At 39.5% G+C, this 24558-nt stretch overlaps 1 protein-coding gene across 2 annotated transcripts in view; it reads left to right on the forward strand.

The window, feature by feature from the left end:
- pax7a (paired box 7a) overlaps positions 1-24558 on the forward strand; it is a 57456-nt gene that overhangs the window by 7803 nt on the left and 25095 nt on the right. For both annotated transcript variants that reach the window (XM_008408576.2, XM_008408577.2), the window contains exon 5: positions 18456-18655. In XM_008408576.2, the coding sequence (XP_008406798.1) occupies positions 18456-18655 (200 nt within the window). The remainder of the gene's footprint in view (positions 1-18455; positions 18656-24558) is intronic.

Genomic DNA, 24558 nt, shown 5'->3' on the forward strand with positions numbered 1-24558 from the left:
CCCGGGCGCGCGCTCCAGCGCCACGCACACCCCAGTCTCTCTAAGTGTATGGTAATATAATGTAGCCATATTTCGGGTCTAAAGCCGCGCTGAATGAGAAGGACAGGGGGAATGAAGCGAGAGACCACTTCAAACAAATCCATCTGGAACAGTGTGTGAGAGAGATTCAGTGAAAGTATGGGGAAGTTATTTAGCTATTAATAACGTTTTTTCCTCAGGCATTCAGAGTGACTCCATCTGCACTTTCTCGCAGCTATTTGGCTGGGTGGAAATTGAGGGAGACCCAAATGTTGGGCAGAGATAACATACCCATCATAGCCCAGACCCTGCGCTGTGCTTCACTGCATTAAACTCGGATTAACCTCCCCTGTCCCCGCAGCCACTCAAGCCACATTTCACTGGAATTTACATCGGTAGGCCTGCATTTCCTATAGAGGGGGCATAGAGCTAAAAAGACACGATATTATTATTATTATTATTATTATTATTATTATTATTATTATTATTATTATTATTATTATTATTATTATTATGTCCTGTCTTATAATAACAAACTGAAATGTAGGCCTAAATTATTATTGTTATTCTTGCTATGTTTTATTATAATAATAATAATAATAATAATAATAATAATAATAATAATAATAATAATAATAATAATAATGCCATTTACTACGACAGACTGGCAACCTGTCCAGGGTGTACCCCGCCTCTCGCCAGAAACGTTAGCTGGAGATTGGCACCAGCAACCCTCCCGACCCCATTAAGGGACAAGGGTGCAAGAAAATGGATGGATGGATGGATGGATAATGCCATTTATGAAAAGAAAAAAAGTACTTACTGGGTTAAAATAATCAGATCTTGACAACAGTAAATATTGCATGAACTAGCCAAATGAAAGGCATATAAAAGTGCTTGCTAGCAAATAGTGAGCAGTGTAATCTTAATGATGAGAACTATTATAATATATTTAGAACCCAATTTATTTATGGTGTCTAAATTGATAAATAACAGTTTGTGTTGGTTTTTTTCTTCTATTTTTATCTTGCAAAACAAAAATAGGCTTAAGATTTTTCTTTTTAATTTCTTTAAATAGCTAACGCTACAATTTGGCTAGTATGCGTATAAGCTAGCAGGTGGCAAGCTGCCTGTATTTTTCTCTTTTTTTCCCACGATTAACCAGCAGTGGCAGGCAAACAGCAGCAGGTGAGACAGATTCCCACTTAACCTCAACAACTGCTAAACAAAATATGAAAAATAAATCCGTGGCACATCAAATGGATTCACCATTTATCCACTGCAGTTGGATAATATTGCTATTAGCTTAGCGTAGTTCTTCAGATGTTTGGCCAGATGTTGCCTAGCAACCTGGACAGAATTCTGACCCTCGTTTTTAGCCAGGTGGGATTGATTAAAATATGTCTAACTAACTTGAATTGTACTTGGTAGCATGTCAAAGAGTAGAAATAGAATTTTATCTCACCAACCGCTATGCAAAATAAAAAAAAAAGAAAGACGAATCAAAGGGTATTTTTGAAGAAAATATCGATCCCTTGTAGCTTGCTAATATTCTTGTTAGCGTAACTTTAGCTGCTGCTAAAATGTTGCCCAGAAACCCTGACAGCATTTTAATATTCTTAAAACTAAACTGACAAGAAAATAGATTACTTTTTCCCACATTTCTAATAATATGTTGATGAATAGTGCAACTGATTAGCATTTAATTTCTAAGTAATATTAAAACATAATCATTAACAAATTATATGGATTTCAAATGAACATTTTAGAAGCTGCTTTGTAGCAAGGTAGTATTTCTTTTAACTTAGCTTGTTTCTTTGGTTTATAGGTGAGATGTTGTACAAAAAGCAGGATTGATAAAAGCACCAATTGATTTCTTGTATATTTTTAATAATTTGCCAAAGAGTAGATTTAGCTACGTATATGACTTATAAATTGACCTCAAGGACTACTAAATAATAAAAATAACAATTATTGATATATTAAATGAATTTACCACAAACATGTAGCTGGATAACATTTCTGCCTAGCCTTATAGTTGCTGGTGAAATGTTGCTTCCCAACCTCAACAACCCTCTGGTTAGAATATGATGACTGATTGTCGTTCAACCTAAAAATATACACAACAAATAATCAATGATATGTCAAATGAATTTATCAGGAACATATTTATCCATTGTTGCTTGCTTGTTGTACTAATATTATCTTAGCCTTGATCTTGAAATGGTAAGGCAAGATGTTCCCTAGCAACCAGGATAGCATTTTGAATTTCCTTTTAGTCAGGAGGTTCTGAAAATACTGACTATTTTTGTGTGTCCTTTCATGCTTAAGAGAAGATTTAGAAAAGGGATGACTGATTAGCATTTAACCTCAACAGCCGCTAAATTTTATATAAAAAAATAATCAGTGACACGTCAAATGGATTTCATTCCTATTAGCTTAGCTTAGTTCTTTGGTTGCTAGGAAAGATGTTACCTAGCAACCCCATTGGCATTTTGATGTTCTTTAGGGGATTAATAAAACACTGACTAATTTTGCTTGTACTGTTAGTTGTATGCTGAAGAGAAGATTTAAAACAGAAAATGCAGTGTATAATGGGTTAGCATAGGTTCTCATTGATTGTAATTTAACATATCGTGAGACCTGATGACAGAATCAAACACAAGTAATTGCTTTCCGGTTCCAGCAAGGTAAGGCGAACAAATCATCCTACACAATAACGCGACATCTCCTGCTTATTAGTAATGAGCATACATTTTTTTTTAAAGAGCACAGTTTAAGCTTGTAGACCTACCAACCCGGCGAGACATTTCAGTGTCAGGAGCTTTAAGTGTCAACAGCACGAAGAAAAAAAAAATGAAGTAGGCTTAAATTCACTCTGTGCTGGCATTTGACTTTGATCACATGAGAAATATTCATGGAAGCACAAACACTAGCTCTGTCACCATTATCCAGGCTGACAGTGATACCTCTCAAGGCTGTCTATTAATTAAAGTTGCGCTTACCATGTGGGACGACTTCCTATCTGGGCACAAAAATGGTTTTTCCATCTCTTGTGGGGGGCTCTTGAAAAGGGGCAATCTCTCCTCTCCTGCTTCTTGTGGGAAATTTAAAAGTGTACAGAGAAAGACATGGGGATTTCTAGCTCATTTATAAAGACGAGTTTATAATCCTTTCCTGCTTAATAACTTAAAAGGATTCAATTTCTCCCCTCATTTATGGGGTTATGATCGCACATTGTTAGGCACAGATAGCACCATTTCAAGGTTAACGTTTCTTGCTCGAAAATATCAGAATATAAGCTGTAAGCCCATAGGTGCCTCCTTTGTTTAGCCGGCAATTTCTCCCACACACAAATGCAGATAGAGCCATTTTTAGATGTTGTTACTTTTAATGTGATAACAACGAGGAAGTCGATAAGATGCCTCCATGCACTGAACATTTTTCCCCATCTTATTTCAAATGATGTGATATTTAATTATAGCATATAATTTCACCATCGAGAATTAAATTCGGTAGGCTTACGGAGGCTCTGAGGATTGAATGACTGGTTGGGGGTCTCAAACCATACGAGACAAATTAAAGAGGAAGCGCTGCCCTCCAGGTATCCTGTCACAACAGTAGGGTGCTTCAATGCGGCTCTCATTTCTGTCTGTGTTTTATTCCGCCAATTTTCACTATGGGGCTGCGCTGAGGCCGCAGGGCTGCAGGACCAAAAGTAATAGAGGAAAAATCTCAATATTTTTTTTTTTATCTGTTTCCATATTCATGCTGGAGTTTGATTTCTCTCTCGCTTTGGTCCTACTTCCTTTAGCCAGATGCTGTTCATTTCAAATTTGTGTACATGCTGTTTTTATTTTAATTATGTAAAGCACTTTCAAATGCCTTGCTGCTGAAATGTGCTATACAAATAAAATTTGATTGATTGATTAATTGATTGATTAAACAGGTTAAAATTAAAGGCAACCTGCTGTGGTTAAATTTTATATTTTTATTACTTTATTATGAAAAAAATGATAATTTTTTTAAGTACTGAAAAAAAATATAATTTATTGGGAGCATAGAGATTTTRTTAACAGAAATGTAGATTTATTTTTTTAAATATCTTATTATATTTTATCAAATGTAACAAATTCCTAGTATTGTAATTTGTTTTCTAAAACTGCATTATTATATTTTTTGCCGTTGTTGTTGTTGGTGGTATTTTCCCTACCAGTCATTAACATTTCCACTTGGGTCCTTTTCATGCCCCCCGCCTCCCCAAACTGCCTTCGCTTTGTTAGCATTAATGTTTAATTGGCTGGAAGAAGATGAATGAGGCTGACAGGAATCAGCTGTCCAGAGATTCCCCCTGTGAGTCTGACTCGGAAATCATAACCTGACCAGCTTTTCCTCCTCTGAAACCGGCTCGTTGAACTTGTCACATCTAATTAGGGTGTTAAAACGCACCCAGTGCATCTGTGGGAAACAGTAGGTGGTTAGTCCGGGGCAGCCAATAACGCCCTTTTTTTGGGTCAGATGGTGGAGGAGGGAGCAGGTTTGGGGGGGATCAGCGTGGTTGGATGGCAGTGTTGTTGAATTGGACTGCTGTGGGCTTTTATTTCTAAGCAGCCCTCCTTTTTTCCGCTATTACTTCAATTATGACCATCCAGCGGGCTAAACAAGTGAGCATGCACGGACTGTGGCCTTGTTTTAATTAGGTATGAAATTAATTACACTAGACATCTATTAGAGACTTTTAAGTTTGGCTAATTTTTTTTTTTCGTGACAGAGTTTAAAGGTATAACAGTGGATTAATGGCTTACATCCAAAATTACATTTTATTGCATCCCATCATTTCAGTGCTGCCTGTCTTACAGCAGGAGTCTGGCTATCAGTAAATTCCTAGATACCAAATAAAAAAATAATACATATTTTAAATTCAATTAACACAAGGTTTTAACTCAAAAATCCTAATAACTAAGTTGAGTTTTTATTCATTTTTATTTTTGCAATTTTCCAAACATATTTTGCAGCTCGAACGTCTTTTAGATTTGAGGAAATCTGCAAAAACAGCAGCGTTTTGAGAGGTTTTCTTTCCTTTTTCGAGCGCTTTTTTGTGTTGCTACAAAAAGGCCCTGTGATGTCTGACAGCCTGCTCTCACTATTGTTAGACAAACAGCCACTAGAAAAGGAAGAGAAAAAGAAGAGGGGAGGAGAAAGGACCCCTCTGTTATTTTCTGTCTTGAGACTTGCTTCATCGGCTATTCAGGCAAGTTGATGAACTCCTCCAAAAAGTTTATTAAGGGGGGAGAAAACAATAAGAACTAAAGCCTTTGGGTGCCTGGGCAGACAGTTTATAAACTAGCTGCTATTGTGCCTCAAAGGCAGATGCTTGAATACTCCTGAATAGGGGCCTTCAAACTGACACGATCAGGCTGGACAGCAGCAGTTTTAAAGAGGGGAGACAGGGCTCTTCTTCTGCTGCTGCTACTCAGATCTCTGCCTCTCCTTTTTGTGCATTAATGTACATCTGCAGAAAGAAAAGAGGAGGAGGAGCTTGGCATTGTCTGCTATGGACACTTGGGTTTCTGTGTTTTTATGAACATACGTTTACAGAAAATGTAAATGTGTGCCAATCAAGAACACAATCATATCAGAAAACAAATGTATTTGTGAGGCGACATAAAAAAAAAGTATTAATTTTTATGTGATCAAGCAAGAATATATTGTCAATGTTAAGTTTTAAACAAATATCTGATCATTTTCCGAGGCCCAGAAATCTGTGAAGCACACCCACCGCTGATGTTTTTCATTCTTTTATTTTCTTTTTTCTGAATGGGACACTATGTGCACTCAAGAAGATACATTATTCCTCTCCTTTTCAGGAAACAATAGACTGTCACTCTTTATCCCTCTTCCCTCCGCTGTCCCTCCCTCTCCAGCTTTCCTCTTTTTTTTTTCTTAGGCCTCTTAGTCTCTGGCTCTGTGCCTCACAACATCAGAGGGAGTCCAGTGATTTGTGACCCCCAGAAACCCACACTTAATCTCGCTAAAGAGTGGAGGAGGAGGGGAGCATCCAGTTTACAGCTTTAGTGGGCCCCAAATAGGGCCAAGCCTGCTCTGGCAGGTGTCAACATTAGCAAACAATTGGTCCCCAGCCCCATGCCTCGTACCCCGGTGCGACACTGAACCTAAACTATTCGAGACTCGCTAAAAGGAGCCGCATAATAGAGAATATGGAAGGGGGGGAGGAGGAGGAGTGGACAAGGGAGAGATTACATTCTCAGACAGCTATTAGCCTGGATGAGGCTTTTCTAAACAAACAAAAAGAGAAGAAGGAGATCAATATTGTTTTAGTTCACCAAGTGGACTCATCATTGCGCCTTTGGAGTATTTATTTTCTGCTCCATTGTTTGTCTCGGCTCCTCAGACGTCTGTGGGCCGTATTGGCAATCCAATTAAGTTTCAGGGGGTCCAGCGGAGGCCCTTCTCTTCTCCCGGACAGTTGTGTGTTTTGCGCTTGCAGTCGGCAGTTCACTCACAGATTCGCCGCTGTAATGAATCCTGATTGGCGACTATTGCCTTTCGACGGCGGACAATGAACAAGAGGGGAAAACAACACTCAGGGATGACAGAGCTCCACTCGGCCCTGTGGGACGGCAATCCTTCTAATTCATTAGACAGAAGTGTCTGARCGCAGAGAGCTGAGGAAACAGGGAGAGAGTGAGTTGACATGAGTGGACTGGAGCTGCTCTTGAGAGGGTATGTGCCTTGACAAGAGGGACAATGTTTGTGTTTTCTTTAAAGGCTATTTATTTATCTCTCAGTGTTGATTCAGAGCCATGCCACAAGGAGAGACAAGTGTTCCCAGCAGGGGAGATTAGTCTCAAACGTTTTTAATGGGAAAACGCGAGGCATTTGTTGTCGTTTAATTGCTTTGAGATGGTCCTTTGCTGCATTTATTCCTCATACTGAAGAAAAACGGGCAAAAAGAAACTTTGTCTTGCAGCTCTTCAAGTCACTGTGAATTTATTGCAATGCGACAAACTGGCATCTACTCGTCTTGCATTGCATCTACTAACATTACATGGCAAATACAAAAACCTCCCATAGCATAGACAGCTGGTAAAATATCATTAAATTAATTTGTGTGTAGCCATTACAGTACATACAAGACTGTTTATAGACAGTTTATATTAATTCTGGCTCTAAGTAGTATGAAATTAGGCATGTAATTTCATAAATTGAAGTCGTTTGCCTCCTAAGTTATCTACAAGACCAAATAAAAGTTGTTGCCAGCTCACAGATAATCTTACATAATGACAAAGGCCTGCAAAGCAAATATGGGCGCGTTAAGAATATAATATGGAAGGTTTGAGTCGGCTTCATTAAAGGCAGGTCTCCATCAGCGACCGTGTTTGATATGGGCCAAATGGGCAGTCGCCCGCRGCGTTGTTAGAAAAGAGGCATGCAGAAGCACCAGATAACGAGTGTAACTCCTCTGCCATTTACCCCATTAACAAGTTTTCTGTTGCTTTTATGCATGTGCAATCAATGGGGAGCTGTGCTCCCTGCTAGCTGCTGCAGATAGGAAGACTGTTTTATGTGGCTTTGTGGTCTGCTTTCTGTCTGTTATGTATTAGTTTTGTTTGTGGTGAGGACTTCCTGTTGGTTTTAGAATCCGAAAGGATGACTTGAAGCAAAGAAAAAAAACATAAGGCATCTGGATATAAAGCATATTAATATGGCCTGGTTACCAGTAATAAGGTATACAAAGGTTTGAGAACAAGCTATTCAAAAAATTTAAAGTAATTTTAATAAGAATGCAGCATAAGAGCTGAAACAAAAAATAGCGCCCGCTTCCATCACTTGTTGCTTTGCACTGCTAATGTGTTTTATTTTGTGCAAAATTACAACAAAATTTGGCTGAAAATCAACAATCAAATATTATAGACAATCCTAATTGTGGCTATATATTATTATTTTATAAGTTTGTTATTTTAATGTAATATTCACCGTCATTTCTAAGTCTACCAAACAAAATAAAAGCCTGCAACCACATGTAGACTAAAAACCTTCCGAATCAGTGACATTTTTRTAATTGTAGATGGTTGATTTGATGTCAATTCTGATAAAAGGGCAAATAAAATTCCTCATCTTGTATTTATTGGCGTAATAGATTAGGAGTAACTCAACATTTGGGAGCTAGATTGCAATCATAATGTAGAGTGGGCTTTAAAAATTGTGCGTATTTAAAGAAACTTTTAGTCCGGTTTCTGTTTGTTCTTTCCTGAGATTTAAAAAAAAAAAACTAAAATTGAAGTGAACAGTTCATCACAATGCTGAATATTCAGGGGGAAAAAATATGTATTTATCTTGATAAATAAGCCATTGTTAGGATGTAAAATAATAAAGCGTGCCAAAATAGAGAGCGGGGTACATCAGGACATCTTAGGTTTTATTATCATTATTATGTCCGTGTGAAATTGTGTGACAGATGAGCAGGTCAGAGCCGCATCATTTGCTGAAAGAAATGTAGTTTCCTCCAATTTGCCTTGCCAGCTAAGGTTGTCAAACTCTGACAGCTGGCACAGATCGGGACAGTGTGCTGCATTACAACCATCCGCTGGATACCGTGGAGCTGCATTAGGAAAGACAAAAAAAAAAAAAAAACATTTCTGGCTAATTTTATTACAATGCAGGAATAGGCCACATAATGTGCAACAGTAATTATGTTTAGCACAGTGCTCCCTCAGTGATGAATGAGGAGCATTGACCATGGTCTGCTGGTTTAAAAAATCGCCATTAGTCTATGCTACTTAGGGCCAGAACATTTCACATTTTATGGTCTTGATGGGGCCGCACCACTGAAATATTCATTTGTTTTTTTAATTGTGCGTGTTTTTCCACAGCCACAAAGACAATAAACATGTTCCCTGAGTGTTGCAAATCAGAAATGTGTTTTTCTTCTACCGAGTTAAAATGTGAAAAGCGCTTGTCCAAACAGTGGGGTGGAGCTCCTGTCCTCGCCGACAAAATAACAACTTCAAATGTTGTCCCCTCTTTTCAACTAATGGGCTTATTTCTGCATCGTCAGTCATTCTCTCCTTGGGGAATATGTAGTCGCAGTATAAAAAGCTTTTCTGCTGTGCACATTACAACCTCAATATGGAGAGCTCTTACAAATTAATGCTTGACTGTGCCAAATAAAAGCTCTTATTAGATTGTTGTATGTGGAGGAGTTTTTTTTTTTTACAGTTTTGCTCTTTTATGGGAATATTAAGGGAAGTTTTATTTAAGAAATACTGCAGGATTTCACACATTACTTGAACCTTAGTGCTATTTCTTTTTTTCTATTATTTGGATTTATGGGAGTAACAAGAAGTAAAGTGAACTGTTAAAGTTAAAATGTGAGCTTCTTGTTTGTTCATTTTATGCTTTGAGCTTTTTTTTWACTTTTATTGCCATTTTTTTACCTTTAGTTGAAGTTTAACTCATTTTCCCCTGCTAGTGTCCTCAATATCCCCAACTTTTCAAAATTATTTGCCGGCCGTCCTTGTCCAGAAAATTAGAAAACTTCCCTTGGGCACAAAAAAAAATGTCCGTTGTGCATTCCTGTACGCTGCCCAGTAATCTCTTTTTGGCTTTGTTGGGGGAAAAAAAAAAAAGATTTGTTCCTCCAGGAGACCTCGGCTCACAGCCCTGAGACGTAGCTGTTTGATTTTCTTTTCTTCATAGGTCTTTTTTTTTTTTTTTTTTTTTTTTTTTGTGGGGGACCGGTACTTTGGCTGTGTTTCCAATTGGAGGAGAGACCCCTGTGGGCTCTTCTTTAACTTTCTTGCATTCTCTTAATTTCATTACGTTCGTTGTGACCTCAATTAGCAAAGAGTTGAGCTCAGGCAGTGACATTCTGCTTAAAAGCTCAGACTTGGTGAAGAAGTTAAACGGTGGCGGCAGCAGCAGCTAATACAGGTCTGCATCTTGTGAAGTCTGAAATCAGATCCTCTCTAATCGAGCTTTGTTCTTCACAATTAAAAGAAATAAACATGTCATTTCTAAATAACTTCCCACGTTGCATCATGTAAAGGAAGAAAAGTGACATCCATCGTTTGAAGCAAGAAACGATGGATCGTTTGAAGCAAGAAACCAAAATAAGAGTTTATATTTTCATTGCTGACAGTGCCGTAAAGACAGCCGTGCAGAAACAAAGCATGACTTAGAGTCAAAAGCAAACATTTATATTGTCGCTAATATCCCACTTTTAGCCAGTAGTGCATTAAAGAAAAAGAATCCCACCCTTCAAGCCCTTCACGCTTTCAAAACTCAGGCAGCACAGAGGCATGGGGAGTCAATATGTCAGCGTTTATGGATGCCCTGCAGAGCTGCACAGGGCTGTCAGTCCCCCATTCATGCTCTAATGGCCCCCTGAGGTGCTCGTCTCTAGGGGCTGAAAGGGGCCGGGAGGCCCAGTGGACGCCCTGTTGTTGAAGGTGAGCGTGCGCTCTCATGGACGCGCTGCGCCTTCATCCATATGACAAGAGCAATAAAAGAGCATCGCTCTCCCTCTCCTCTGTCTCCTCTGCTTTCTTTCGAGCCCCCCCGCCCTCCACCCTCTCTCCACCTCAAATAGTGAGAAGGGGCCTAATTGTTTGTTGTGAGAGCCAAAGATTATAGAGCCTCCCATCTTTCTTCCTCCCTTGCCTTTTCCTCCGTTTTTTTTTTTTTTTTACTTCAAGCCCGCTACTTTTTTCTGTGATTCTGTCAGAGAGACAAGGGGAAGAAAAGTGCTGGAATTTTCTTGAGGAATGTGGAAGCTAGATTCCCACTTTGACTGTCAGACGTTGCACATTTACTTTAAAAACAGAACAATGTTTCACGGTTTTGTCAGATAGACGAAGCTTGCATGAAGAAAAAGTGTGTAAAGTTGAATGCATTCAGACATTCACATGAAGTGCATTCTGGCAGGAGTGCCCTTGGCTGTCTGCCACCTGCTATAAACCAGTAATTGACATGATAAGCAGGAGATAAAACTGAAACCACTGACATCTGTCCATAAAGGTGAGCAGAGACTGATTTTATTTTATTTTAGACAGATAGACGGCGGCGTTTTAACGTATGGACACACATCTCGCCCAAATTCAATTTMGGCTAAATGTCAAATTATGAGCGAGAGAAGGTCAAAGATATCAAGCTTGTAGCCAGACCGGGTAAACACCTAACTTGATTTATAACCATTTGAACATTTTAATCTAATATTTCTAAGTAAGCTCAAACCGAGCTGACACTATGATTACTTTTAGAGTTTTCATGATTCTTTTTTTTTTCTTTCTTTCTCTTGTGTGGAGATATCCACAGGAAAAGATTATTCCAAAAACAATCTGTCCTTRAACCATTCTACTTATCGCTGGCGTCTATCTTGTTTTCACACAAGGGTCCTATCTCATACATCCCTCGGTGAATGCCTTGAATCGCATGGCTTCTTTAACTTGGCAACCCCTTCAGGATGAACAGGCAAGTGCATTAAAGAGAGATGCCGCGCCATTCTCAGAAAAATGCAAATTGAGAAGTTGTTAGTTATTTGATGTTGCTGCRCGAACCTCCACCCCCACCCCCACCCCTCCTCCCGCCTCCGATGCATCCCTCCAACTCCAGTGTTGGTGGTTGAATCGCATGCAGTCCTGGGGACAGGCAGGCCTGTTTATATGCAGGCCTGGAGCAGAGAAGACAGCGCAGAGACAGATGCATGTCAGAGATAGCAGATCCCATCTGAGGCAGATGCCTCTTATCGCGGGCCTGTTTGCATAATTAGGCCTTTTGATATTCACCCCCTCTGACTGACAAAAAGTATAATTGCAGGCATCAAGTACGACAAAAGGTGGGCACAAAATAAACAAGTCAACACAAACAGGGAGAAAAGACGTGGTGTTATTTTTGTCCTGTGGGAAAAAAAGAGGGAGGAAAAAACAGCATTTTTAACCAAATCTGCTGTCAGTCACAGTCAACTGGTGTGACTCGGTGCTCAGCAGCCTGTCCTGTGAATGCCTGCAAAACACAGAGCGTGAGGCCCGATTGTAATTATGCTGGAACTAATATGCTTTTCAAAATGAGCCATTATGAGCTAATGCTGCACTGCCAAAGCCCTGTCTGTTTTTGTCCCTCTGTCTTGGAGAGTTTGCAAAGGTATGGCTGATATTGAGGCCATGCGTTGTGATATCAGAGAGAGACTATGGGGGGAGGGGGGGGGCGCTTCACTTTAGGGTTTGGCTGCACAGGTGAGGCTGAGACGAGGGATTTGGAGAACCTTCGCTGCTAAAACGAGAGCTTCTCTTTGTCACTTTTAGGGTGTTTATTTGCAAAGATTGGTTTTCCTGTTCTTATTTTTTTAATATTTAAGAGCTTAATAATTTACTGTGTTTTTAATGGCAATGTTTACAACAGACATTTAAAGATTTTATTTTATTTTTTTTATATTTGCATTAGTGCTTTCTGAAAACCCCCCAAAAAACTTTAAAATGAAAAGAAGTAATGCCTTAACTGGTTTATGCACACATTAGTCATCTCCCWCATGCCCCCGACAAAGATATGTAAAAAGCCATAACATAAATGCATATTTTATTGCAGTAGCACAATCTTTCACTGAAAAATTGACTGTTAATTTTTAGCACATTTATTCATGCGAAGCTAATAAATAATCGTTTTCCATGAGATCACAGATTGTTGTTTCTCTCCCATCAATGCCTTGTATAATAACCCTTTTCCAAAAGAAGATCGTTCATCTGTTTCATTTAACAGAGTCTCCATTTTGTGTCAGGTGAATCATTTATATGTATGACTTTTTTAACCAATATACTGCTTAATGATCCGAAGTTTTTCAACAGATCTCTGTTTAAGAGAAAGTTTAAAGATGTCATATGCTCTAATAAGATTCAAACCATCCCACAGCATCACAGGTCCTCCACCATATTTAGCAGGTGGCATGAGGTACTTTTCTACATATTCCTCTCGTGTTATTTTATCAAGATAACTCAGAAATTAAACTTTGAGTTGTCAAATCTTCATTTAAGCGGCGAGTTCAAAATATAAATTAAGGAATTTGCTTCAGTCAAGGCATTTCTGGGCCGTCTGTGATTTTGTGAAAAAAAAAAAAAGTATAAATATATATATATATATATTTTTTTTATTTACTCAAATTAAAATATGGATTTTTCCAATTATTTCCGTGTAAAATAATGCACTTGCTGTGAAAGGTTAATATATTTTTAGGCCATTTCCAAACCAGGTGCTAGCAAATTTGTCTGCCTCTCACCAGCCTGGGGTAATATTATGTTTATTGCTGTTGTTACCCATCGTAAACTTGTAACTTAACAGATCGCTTGGTTAATTGCCACGTTAAATAGACAGCTGTCTATTTAATTAGCATTAGCTCACAAACCTGGAGGATAAAGGTGAGGTAGAGGAGTCTGAGGGCTTGGAGGGAGGACGGGGCTTCAGATGATGCACACGGTGGCTGGTTTTGAAGAAGAAAGTGTGATGAGGATCCCATCTGTCTGGGGTCTGTCTKAAAGGTCAGGAGAGGAGCACGAGGGGCAGGAAAAGCCTTTAAACCTYGCTGCAACCTTCAAACTATTAACTAGCAGTTCAAGTCTTTCAAGAGGAAGAGCTGAGTTTTATCTGAAAGGCCTGTTCAGAATTAAAGCATCATTAAAGCACAGCCACAGCAGGGCGAARCGATCTAACATGCTTCCTCACGTCGACAGAGTTCATTTGGAGTACTCGGTACTTTCACACTAATTAAACACGGTTCACTACATATTCCTGCTGGTACCTGGAAATTTAGATTTTTTTCTCCTTGTATTCAAGCGGCTTATGTATAAATACCTTTATTCTAGTTGGTTTTTACCAATATTGAAATGCTGTTATAAAACACCTAACAGAATGATCTGTGCTTAGTGTGTTGCTGCGTCGTGACTCTGACCAGACGAGTTGTTTTCCTGCATTTTAATTCACAAAGGAAATGAAGGAGAGAAAGAAAAACTTACCACATTTGGAAGATATTTCAAACCAACTGTAAAAGGCTGTGAAACATCTCCAGAAGCTGAGAAAGAAGTGCTTTCTGTTCTTTTCTGCCTTCTTTGTTRTTGTTGTTATTGTTGTTCTTTCAGCACGAAACATTTTTCATGACAATATTACGCGATGCAACGTTTGTCAAACGTGGATTTGTACGTATATGCCGAGCGTCTTGCATGGATCAGTGATTGTGACGTGCTGCGTTTTGCTGTGGTCGGTGTGTCACCCTGTCGTCTTCTGCAGGTTGTAAAAAAGAAACTACCTGTCAGTCAAACTATCGTATTTTTACGTCTTTGCCTGCCCATTGAATGTAAGCAACTTTTATAATAATTACAAGAGAAATATTTTCTTTCTTTTCTTGAATTCTYAAGACTCACAATCAAAAGAAGAGATAARAGAAACAGAAAYTAGTCAAGTCATATGGGGAAATTAAGTTTGAGTCATGTAACTTAAGTGTAGTTTATAGCTTATAGAGGTGTGCAATAYTGCATRTTTTGCTATCAGTTTGATACTAAGTAAAACATCACTGGTAATAATACCATTATTATATCAAACAYATTGTTTAAGTTGGATATAGCATTGAACCTTTGACCTTTRGGCATTTTTGTGGTTTTTCCTTTGAATTATTTTGTTAAAATCAAGTTTTATGGGTGTCTACAAATATTTTAATAACATATTTATATAATATGAGGACAACTACGTGTGTGTTGTTTTTTAAAGGAACAAAGTGTAAAAAATGATTCAAATCAAAGCATAATGTTTTTAAGGGTAGAATTGAGAAASTACAATACTAAAATATAAAATAAAWTTTCAAGATGAAATCTGAAACTAAAGTATTGATCTAGTCAAGCTGGTAATTATACAATACTCACACAGACTTGGTATTGATATAATTGATATTTTGGACTGATTCACRCACCAGTTTATTCTCAGCTACAATTTAGAAATGCCTGAAGGTTCTACCATCTTGTTGTGTTCCAGAGATTAATGTTCATTGGTGCAAAACATGTATAATAACCCCAAAACAACAGAAAAAAAAAACTTGTGAAGATTCTCAGTGAAGCTTGGAAGAGGATATGTACATATATATATATGGTCAGTTCAAACTTTGGTGTTACAATCATGATTTTTTTGGAAAATCCATGAAATYCATTGTAATGTGGGAATGTGGGCTTGGAGCTTTCACTGCCCCCGGAGTTCTTTCTGCAGCCTAATCAGGCTTTTACCTTGACAAAGCAGAGTGTAAACCTGATTAATTCCTATTCATGATGGCCACAATTTTAAATCAATATTGAGGTAAAACCTTGGAGGGCCCCTGGAGCAGAGTACACGGCACTAATCGTGCCCACTGGATGCATCATAATGAGATTCTAATTGGACAATAAGTAATGAGACAAGGCATGAGTGGTTTACCAATATCTCATGAACCTTTGAATGGAAATTACAGCGGTTGTATTATGCAAAGGTCTAATCAGAGTTTACCTTTCTGYACTGTTAAAGAATTGACCTGCTCAATCCTGCAGGGCCCCATTTTGTCTATTTATTTAGCTCTTATTTTGCATAAAGCAGCCTGAAAGGCGCTGATTTCCTCTCTCTTGTCCTGCCGCTCTGTGTGTCTCGGGTTGTTTCTTAGATCGGCGGAGAGAGCAGCCATGTGTTTCGGAATATTTTCTGTCCTCAGCTCACTAAATTTAGTCGGCATACAGATGAGTTTTACATCGTGTCCAGGTCCCATTTGGCCTCCAACAACATGTGCCGTGTTCCATTTTCCTTCACTCATTACAGGCAGCACTGGTGACCTTGTGCCTCTGGTTCATGTACAACAGCAGATGTGTTGGCTCTGTGGGCTTAATGACGAACAGCAGTACAAGCCCAACACTGCTGAGGTCTATCAGTCAGGACACAGTTGAAACCACATATTTACATACACTGTATTAAAAAGATAGATAAATATAAGTTTTTTTAGATCAGGTGGGATTGGAAATTTTTTTTTTCAATTTGAGAAATGACAGAATWATGAGAGAATTTCTTTGGAAAATATTTTTTCTTTACTTTTTTACTGTTTTAGAAGTTTGTAGGAATGACTACAGTATTTAGTAGAACTGTTTCTGTATGACTTTGGAAAGAAATTTTGTGTATTCTCTCAATATGTGGAACATCCCTCCTGTTAGTATTGGTGTAGCTGAACCAGGTTTCTAGGCTATTCACAAACTCCTTTTCAGCTATAACTACAAATTTACTAACATCAAGGCTTTATGATGACCACTCTCAGACATTGACTTTCTTGTCCTTAATCCTAACTAATCTGGTTGTGTTTTCAGACTCATTGTCAATTTATTGGACTCAATTGGGCTCCAGTTTTAACTTCCTTACTTTTTTCACATGTGATTTCAATATTCCACAATATTCCAATTTTCCACATAATTTTCTTTTCTCAGGATCTGATTAGTGAAGCACCACACTTCAAAATGAAGGTAGTTGTCTAAATTGTGATCTTTCTTTTGGAGTAATGGCTGCTTCTTATCTGAGTCCCAATGATGGTGGGACTGGTTTCAGTGGGAAACCTTTGATATCACCATTAGTTGGACTGTGCAAAAATGTTTAAAGGCACAGTACTCTGACTAATAACAAAAACATATCTGAATAAAGTTCTATCTCATTATTTGTTTGCATTTAGCAAATAGAAAACTGATTAAAACACAAAGTATTTAATCTGAATCAATGTCACATTGTTAGAAAACAATATTGAGTCTGATTGTCAAATGTAACACGTGTTTCCGACTGTACAGTGATAAACTGCGAGGTCGATTTGCTAGCTAGCTAAACTTTGTGAGAACATCTCCAACAAAGGAAAAGGCAAAGAAAAGTGATAATTTGAGGAGGAGAGGACGGTGGTGTCTTGCTCAGAACCCCACTGAGCATGTGTCGACTCTGACCCCGGCGTCTCCCCCGCGGGGACGTGGAGGTGACTTTGCAAAGTGATCCGCAGACCGCTGCGCTGCTCTCAAGTGTCGTCATGGCGAGTTACAGAGCAAATGGATACCCGCATCCTCATGAAAACCAACAAAGGGATATGTGCTGTATGTACATATTCAACTTTGTATGTTCAAGGGTGTTCTGCAGCCCGAGTGAGCTCGTGCTTCAAGAATCAATCTTTATTAAAAAGGATAAGACTGAAGAATTGATTTAATGAATGCGGCCTCATGTCCTGCGGCCACATGTAATCCGCACGGAATCGTCGAGCACGAGCTCAGGGGGACAAAAAATGTTCGCAGAAGACTGGTGGAGTGGCCTGTAATGATAGTCTCCATATAATCCCATAATTCCTTGTTTAATTAAACTCTGGAGCTGGCCTTGAGACTCCGCCAGCTCTGTTGCTCTTTTGTTCTCACAGTTGTTATTTGGAGGCAAGGTCTGAGTGCTCTTTTGTCCACTGGAAGATGTGACTGGAGTGAGCTGGAACAAAGAGCCAGACTCAGGTGCGCATTTCCACCGGAGCCGGATGGCAAAGGGCCCCTGTCAGAACCCGAAATCTTTTCACGCGCCCTTTTTCTTCAGCATCTCCCTTTATTTTCCCTTCTCCCACACTTTCTGGACTGAGCATGATGCAATCCAACTAGGCCTGGAGCAACACTGGCACATCACTCTGCCTTGTCAATGTCTCAATGAGGAAATTATGAAAATAAGAATTTTATGACATGAAATGAAAAGGGCCATGTAGTTTGAATAGACATGCAGAGGAGGTGAAAATGATGCAATTTTCTAAATTCAGTTATAATGGTAATGCGTATTTACTGTCAAAAATTTCCCTGTCGGCCCGGATTGTACAGCTTTGTGCTGTATCTGTGTTCCTCGAGCAAAAATTCAGCTTAGTTGAATGCCGAAAAAGTAATGTAAAATATGCTTTAATTCATTCGGTGACAGCAGGTGGAAACACATGGGACTGAATGGTTTTGGTGCGATATTGTGCTCTATTTTATGCACTTTGGCTGAGCTGTGTATGAGCAGTATGCCCTGGGCCAATGACAGAGAAAAACAGGGTGAGGAGCAGCAAGGTGGCCTCTGCAGATTAACCYCTCTACCCACTGGCAGCCCACTCCCCCTCAGCTCCCTGCCTCCACAGCCTCTGGGGCCCCTCTCACAGGCAGGATTGCATATCAGGGCCTCTTCTATATTAAATAAATATCCACAGATTAAGATAATATTCTCCCAGTTGTGTACGGAGAGAAAAGTAGCTGTCATTTGAATCCTCTCCKATGCAAACCCTGCATCACGAACGACAAAAGAGGCCCTTCTAGAATGCAGATAACGCCATTATTTTTCCACAAACAGCTAATTCTCCCAAAGGCCTCTCGACTAGGTTCTCATTAGGTTTCTCTTCACCTCAGGTAACCGCACAGACGAAGGATCGGATGTTGATTCGGAGCCAGATTTGCCCCTGAAGAGGAAGCAGAGGCGCAGCCGCACCACCTTCACAGCAGAGCAGCTGGAGGAGCTGGAGAAGGCTTTTGAGAGAACGCATTACCCCGACATCTACACCCGAGAGGAGCTGGCTCAGAGGACAAAACTCACAGAAGCCAGAGTACAGGTAGGTCCAATGGAGCTGTACGCAACTTAACCTTAGCTGAAGCCCAGATGAAGCAAAGAATAGTCATTCTTTTATTTTTACAAGGACTATGTCTTTGTGAGTAGGGTGAATTAACTACTTACTGCAGAAGCACRGAATGYCACCAAGGAAAAAGCCTTGCCTTTCTCTATAATTTGAGTCTGCATATTGCTTTAACATAGTGTTCTTACCCCATAGTGTTCTTTTACACATTTAGTTCAAATTACAGCCACAAACTTCAGCGTAATTAATCGGGATTTAATGTAGGCAASCAACAAAGTAGCACATTGTGAGGTGGAATGGATTCAGATTTTTTTTTTTACAAACAAAGTTCTGATATTTAGGTTGTGACCAGCCGCTCCTTCTGCAGGGGAAAAGAATCCCTCAGCGTGATGCTGCCACAACCGTGTTTCGCCATTGCTCAGTAAGATGGAGTGGTGTTACAGCATTTTAAATGAACACTCTGTCTCCTGCATTGCTTTCGGCAAACTGCATGTGGGACTTCTTGCAGATTTTGCTCTCCATGTCTGGTCTGTCAGCTTTTGGACACTTGGAGATGTCCTCTTTCCATTTTAATATCATGGATTGCACAGCGCTCTATAAGATGTTCAAAGCTTGTTACTCACAACCTAACTTTACATTAAATCTTCCTCATATTTATCCCTGGCCTTTCTACTGTGTTCCTCAGACTTATGATTATTTTTATTCATTAATGTTCTCTAAAAAAGCTCTGAGGCTTTTATAGTACCGCTGTACTCATATTGGGTTTAAAAGACACACTGATTCTTCAGGTAATTTKCTACTCTGGATTTTATTTTTGGGTGTCAAAGTAAGGAAGGCTGAATACAAATGCTTCCCAAATGTTTCAGACATTACCCTCCTTCCAGTTTACAAATATACTCTACTTTGWCAGTCTATCACATAAAATCTAAATAAAATGTGTCAAAATTTGTGTTTCTAGCCTGACAGAATGTGAAAAAYCTTAAGGGGTATGAATACTTCTACAGTGTAATACATTCATCCATCATGAGCACGTTTTCCTTCTTTTCATGCTATTATGCTTAATGTTGAAGCAGTTTGACAGAAACGTTTCCTTATTTCACACCCTACACTAAGGAGGCCACTCTGACAGCCTGAACTCCCCACAATTTAATACAAGATTGAAGGAAGATGTGTACAGTAGAGTTACAGCAACAGCTGTTGTTCTAAAGATGGGAAGGGAGCAGAAACTAGGAGAGGAGCGAAAGGGAATGCATTCCTGATGGATTTCTCATTTCGGCCTTTGGCCAGGATCTCATCCCACCACTTTCAAGCTCGCCGCTGCTTGTAAAATCCTCCACATATCACACAGAGTTCTTCATCCTCTCTGGGGACCCCATGCCCCGACAACAACATTAATCAATCAACTGCTGGAGGAAAAAAAAAAAAAAAACTCTGGGGCACCCCTCTCCTCTTACCCCAGCGGTTCACACTCACTCTGAAACGGCCCAAACTCCTCACCGCATGCTAACTGTTCATCACACCACAAACACGCAGAGTTGGTAACTGATTCCACACATGTCACTGTCCATCTTCAAAACCCCCCAACATGCCCGGGTATCCAGTACGTCTGATGAGAGAAGGAGCGCAGTATGTCAAGTGGTGGAGAACTAAGAGCTTCAGCTGAGATTTTAATGTAAATATTACCCTGCGTTGCCTTAAAAAGTTCAGTTMAATTTTGCATTTCATCTTCACGGATTAAAGCAATCATGATATTTGTACAGTAGTAGCAGACTTTATCAATTTGTTTCTTATATTATCTAACAAATGTACTTATTATTCTCRACACATGGAAACTAAGCAGAAGYTCAGGACCCTCAGAAGACAAGTTATGTAATGTAAATATGTGTACAAGTGACAAATCAATTGAGAAAACAAAAGTTGAAGCTCTACATTCAAAATAAATGTGATTTAATTGATTCAGAATGTAAAGACCTTCCTAGGCAAAGGAGAAATGGCATAAAACTTGGTCAACATCAGAAAAAATAGCTGGCTTTGATTTTGGTTGATCTGGATTCAGGTTTTTAAAGGAGATCCAGGATCATTCAATCATTCAATCTTCTAAAAGCCACATTTTCTAAGAAACAAAGAAAATCATATGAAATGAATGTGAGTCGAGCAACACACATCTATTGTGTGACTAACTTTTCCTCTAGTTAAAACCGTGACATTAAATGTTTATAATGAATAACCTTTGGTAAACCAGGATTAATTAACAGGAATATCTGTTGTGGGGTTTGTTGTTGGATGGATGGTCTCAAAAATCTGCTTAGGGTCCCAAACAACATAAAGTAGAACATTTTTTGGGTGGTTTTAAYATTTTTACTAATAAAAATGTAAAGTGCAGCATAAACTGCTTGTCTGTCAACATGACATGATGCAACYAACACCATGTTTTGCTATGAGGAGGTATGATTAGACCGTGCAATGYTTGTTTTCTGACAAACACAGTGTTKTTCATAAAAAGTTTGTTTTTTATTGGGGTTTTTTCTTTCTTTTTATACCATTATTGTAGATGTAAGGTCCACAAATCTAATTTTATTTAGAACCATATATRTTCTTGGTTATATCGTCGGGCTGGTTCTGTTCTTCAGTCATCASTGAGGACTGTGACACGTCATTTAAAACATTTCTTTCTTCCATTAACGCCTGAGTGTTTATGAAACCGCAMATAATCATGGAGCAGAATGTGAGAACTACGGGAGAAGAATGCCACCGGAGTTACTTCTATYTCTTTGCATTTGGATAATCGACTTAAATTATGTCATGTGAAAACCTGAGGAATTTGAGCCGCGGCTGTAATTTGTTAATGCTGTTTTCCTCATAATCTAATTCTTTGAGGCTTTGAAAGTCTCAAAAGGTCAACTCAAACTTAATTTTCTGAGAAGGTTATGGAGAAAAGGGAACTGATGGCCAAAATAAATAATGCCAACAGTGGTGCCGCAGTCTGCATGCTTCAAAGAACACATTGTCAAATCACTTTGTGAAAAGCCTAATAGTTTTTTCTAGCTTTTGCTCCAGAAGCATCACCGCTTTTACAAAACCGATTCYGAATTGCGCRCATGCATATTYATCTCCTTTTACCRCTTTGGACAGCTGATGGTGTGAAAGATTGTTTCTGAAATKTGAGTGTACATGAGAAGATGTCCACCAGCTGGGCTGCTACATTGGTGCCCGAATGGCCTGTCAAAGGCCAGGAGACGAGACCCTCTGGCCAGAGTGCAAAGCTCCTCCAGCACAGCTGCAATGACGCATCTTCCAGATGTCATCCARAAACTCGCTGCAGTTTGAGGCTGAGAGAGAAATTACGGGCCGGGGTCCGTGCCGGGGTCCCACACGCTCATATTTTATYCTCGGATTTGTGCGAGCTGTCATGGTTCGCTGTTATCTGTTTGTCTTTTAAGATGGCGATAATGTGGAAAGCAGTTTTTGGGTCGGGTGCAGAGGTAAACTGTGAGGCTAACACCTCTGTAAACAAGGCCGCCAGTCAAAGCAGAGCTGTAAAATTAAAGGCTGGATCATCACATGAGTGATGAGTGTTTGGCTTAGCGCTGACTCACAACGTAAACTCATAAACAGAGCTAACTGCCTGGCGTCTGCCCTCGTCTGCCATTTTAAGACCCTCTCAGCATCTATCTTGATCAGCCCCGCTGCCCCCTTTCAGAGAACTTCCCGGTGCTCCTTTACMACCACAAACCGTGCAATGGTTTTATCACCCTGGCTGACAAATTGTGGGATGTGATCCATATCTCTCAGCAATTAGTTCCAGGCTGTCTCTGTAGGAGGGGACGCTGCCAGGTCTACCTTCTCTGTATCCGCYGCGGATGCATTGCGCTYTGCTGCTTTCCATCTGATGACCCCTCAGTCTTAACAAGAGCAGGCAACAGAGCCATTTCACAAGAGCGTTGCTGAGTGGTGGATCAGGTGGGGAAGCAYCGCGCAGGGGGAGAGATGTGCAGGCAATGGGCAGCAGGTTGCTGTAAATCAGCTCTTACACATGAAGAAAATTGCATTTCCCTCCTATTTAGGCTGAAGTTTTTAAGAGACAGACGCCTGCGTCTCGACCGGAGCTCATCATCTCAGCATGCCGCTGCCRGCTCGCTTTACCAAATCTGTCACATAGGTCCTCTTTCATTACCAATAAACATCCTCCGTGTAGCTATTATAGTTAGTGGAATCTAATAAGGCATAAGCACTGCTTTTTATGAAGCATGCAAATCAATTTGGTAAAAAGTTTCTTTCTTTATCTGTGGCTTGCGCTGCTCTGAATGGGAGCACACAGAAAAGGCCTATAAGTGGCTGTGTGCTAGCATCTTTAGCCGGGTGTAAAATACATTTACAGCTGAGTTTAGCCTCATGCAGGTGGTTTTAAGCAGGTTAGTGGAAATGTAAGGTATTCCGTGTTTATATTTCCTCATAGTTGTGCTATCAGTCAAGTTTCAGCACTGTGAAGGAAAAAAAATCCCAATAGCGCCGAGTGGTAGCAACCAAACCCAACAGGCAACTGTATTCCCGCCAGTGCGGGTTTACTTCTCATAAAGGAATAAATAGGATTTGTGTAGATTGTCGGGAGGAAATTGTTGCAATGCATCAGAGTGAATGTTCTAACACTTTCTTATTATTAGAATTTAAATGACTTTGGTACAGTGCTTCTGTACTCCTGATACTTATCAAGCTAATCCCACTCTCCTCACAAATTCACACTCCTAGCTACTTTAATTAGCATAGTGCCAGTCTGGAAGGCAAGCAGGGAGGGAATCAGAGGGGAAGAAAGAGGAAAAGGAAAGAGGAGGAGGACGTGTGAGGCATGGGTAAGGGGGGGGGTATTGCGTGGTATGAGGCAGAAGAGGATTTGGTGTGTTGTTGAAGCCAGTTGCATCACCTCTTCTGCGTTTTTATGGGTATGAAGTCAGCAGCACATTTTGTTTTGTCATTATCTGTCGGCTCCTGGTATTCATCTACCGAATGTTGCAAATTGGCTCTTGAAAGGCGTCACATATTCAAGACTTGTCTTTGGGAAAAGAATTCATGGAGGATTGTGTAAACAGGCAATTCTCAAATGTAAATGATCCTGTTTAAGAGAAGCAACACACAGTGGATTTTTTTTTTTTTGGTCTCTGTGGTGCACTGTCATGGCTTTACAATGTTGGCATGAATGCCCACTATCACTGATCAGCCAGGAATTTAATCGCTCGAAATCAGTTCTTTTGACTAACACTTAAAGGAAGATTAACAGAGATGAAGCAACGTGGAGTGCACCATGAATCACGGACTCAGATTTCATCACTGCATTTAATATTTCACATGCTATCAGATTGTAGGCTTAAAGTTTGCATATGCTCTGCCTTGCAAAATTATTCATATCTCTTGAACTTCAGGTTAAAACCACAAAACTCCAATTATTTTTATGTGACAGACTGACACAAACAGGTTCATATTTGTGAAGTGAAGCTAAACTGTGAAACTGGAAGGAGACCAGCTAAACCAGAGATCWMMRMCACWMMRCATGTGATCCACATGTTGTGGCTTTTAACATATAAAAAATGAGAAAGACAAAATAATAGTGCTTGATACACTGTTTCTAAAAAGACATGTTAYCTAACAAATCTGTTAATAGTTTTTCTTTGTTTTTCTATATTTTTTCACAGCAGATTGATAACATTGGTGAAAAAATAATTGAAATATATTTGTTTTTTAATTGAATCATTAAAAAACAAAATAGGCATTTATGAAATTAATAAGATCTCTGTTTTTGATGGGTCATGTTGCGGCTGTAGATGTTAACATTACTTTGCTCTGAACTAAACTGACAAGCCTGGCAAGCAAAGAGTATTAATCAGGGAAGA

Source organism: Poecilia reticulata, linkage group LG5 (assembly GCF_000633615.1).
Source record: "Poecilia reticulata strain Guanapo linkage group LG5, Guppy_female_1.0+MT, whole genome shotgun sequence".
NCBI lineage: Eukaryota > Metazoa > Chordata > Actinopteri > Cyprinodontiformes > Poeciliidae > Poecilia > Poecilia reticulata.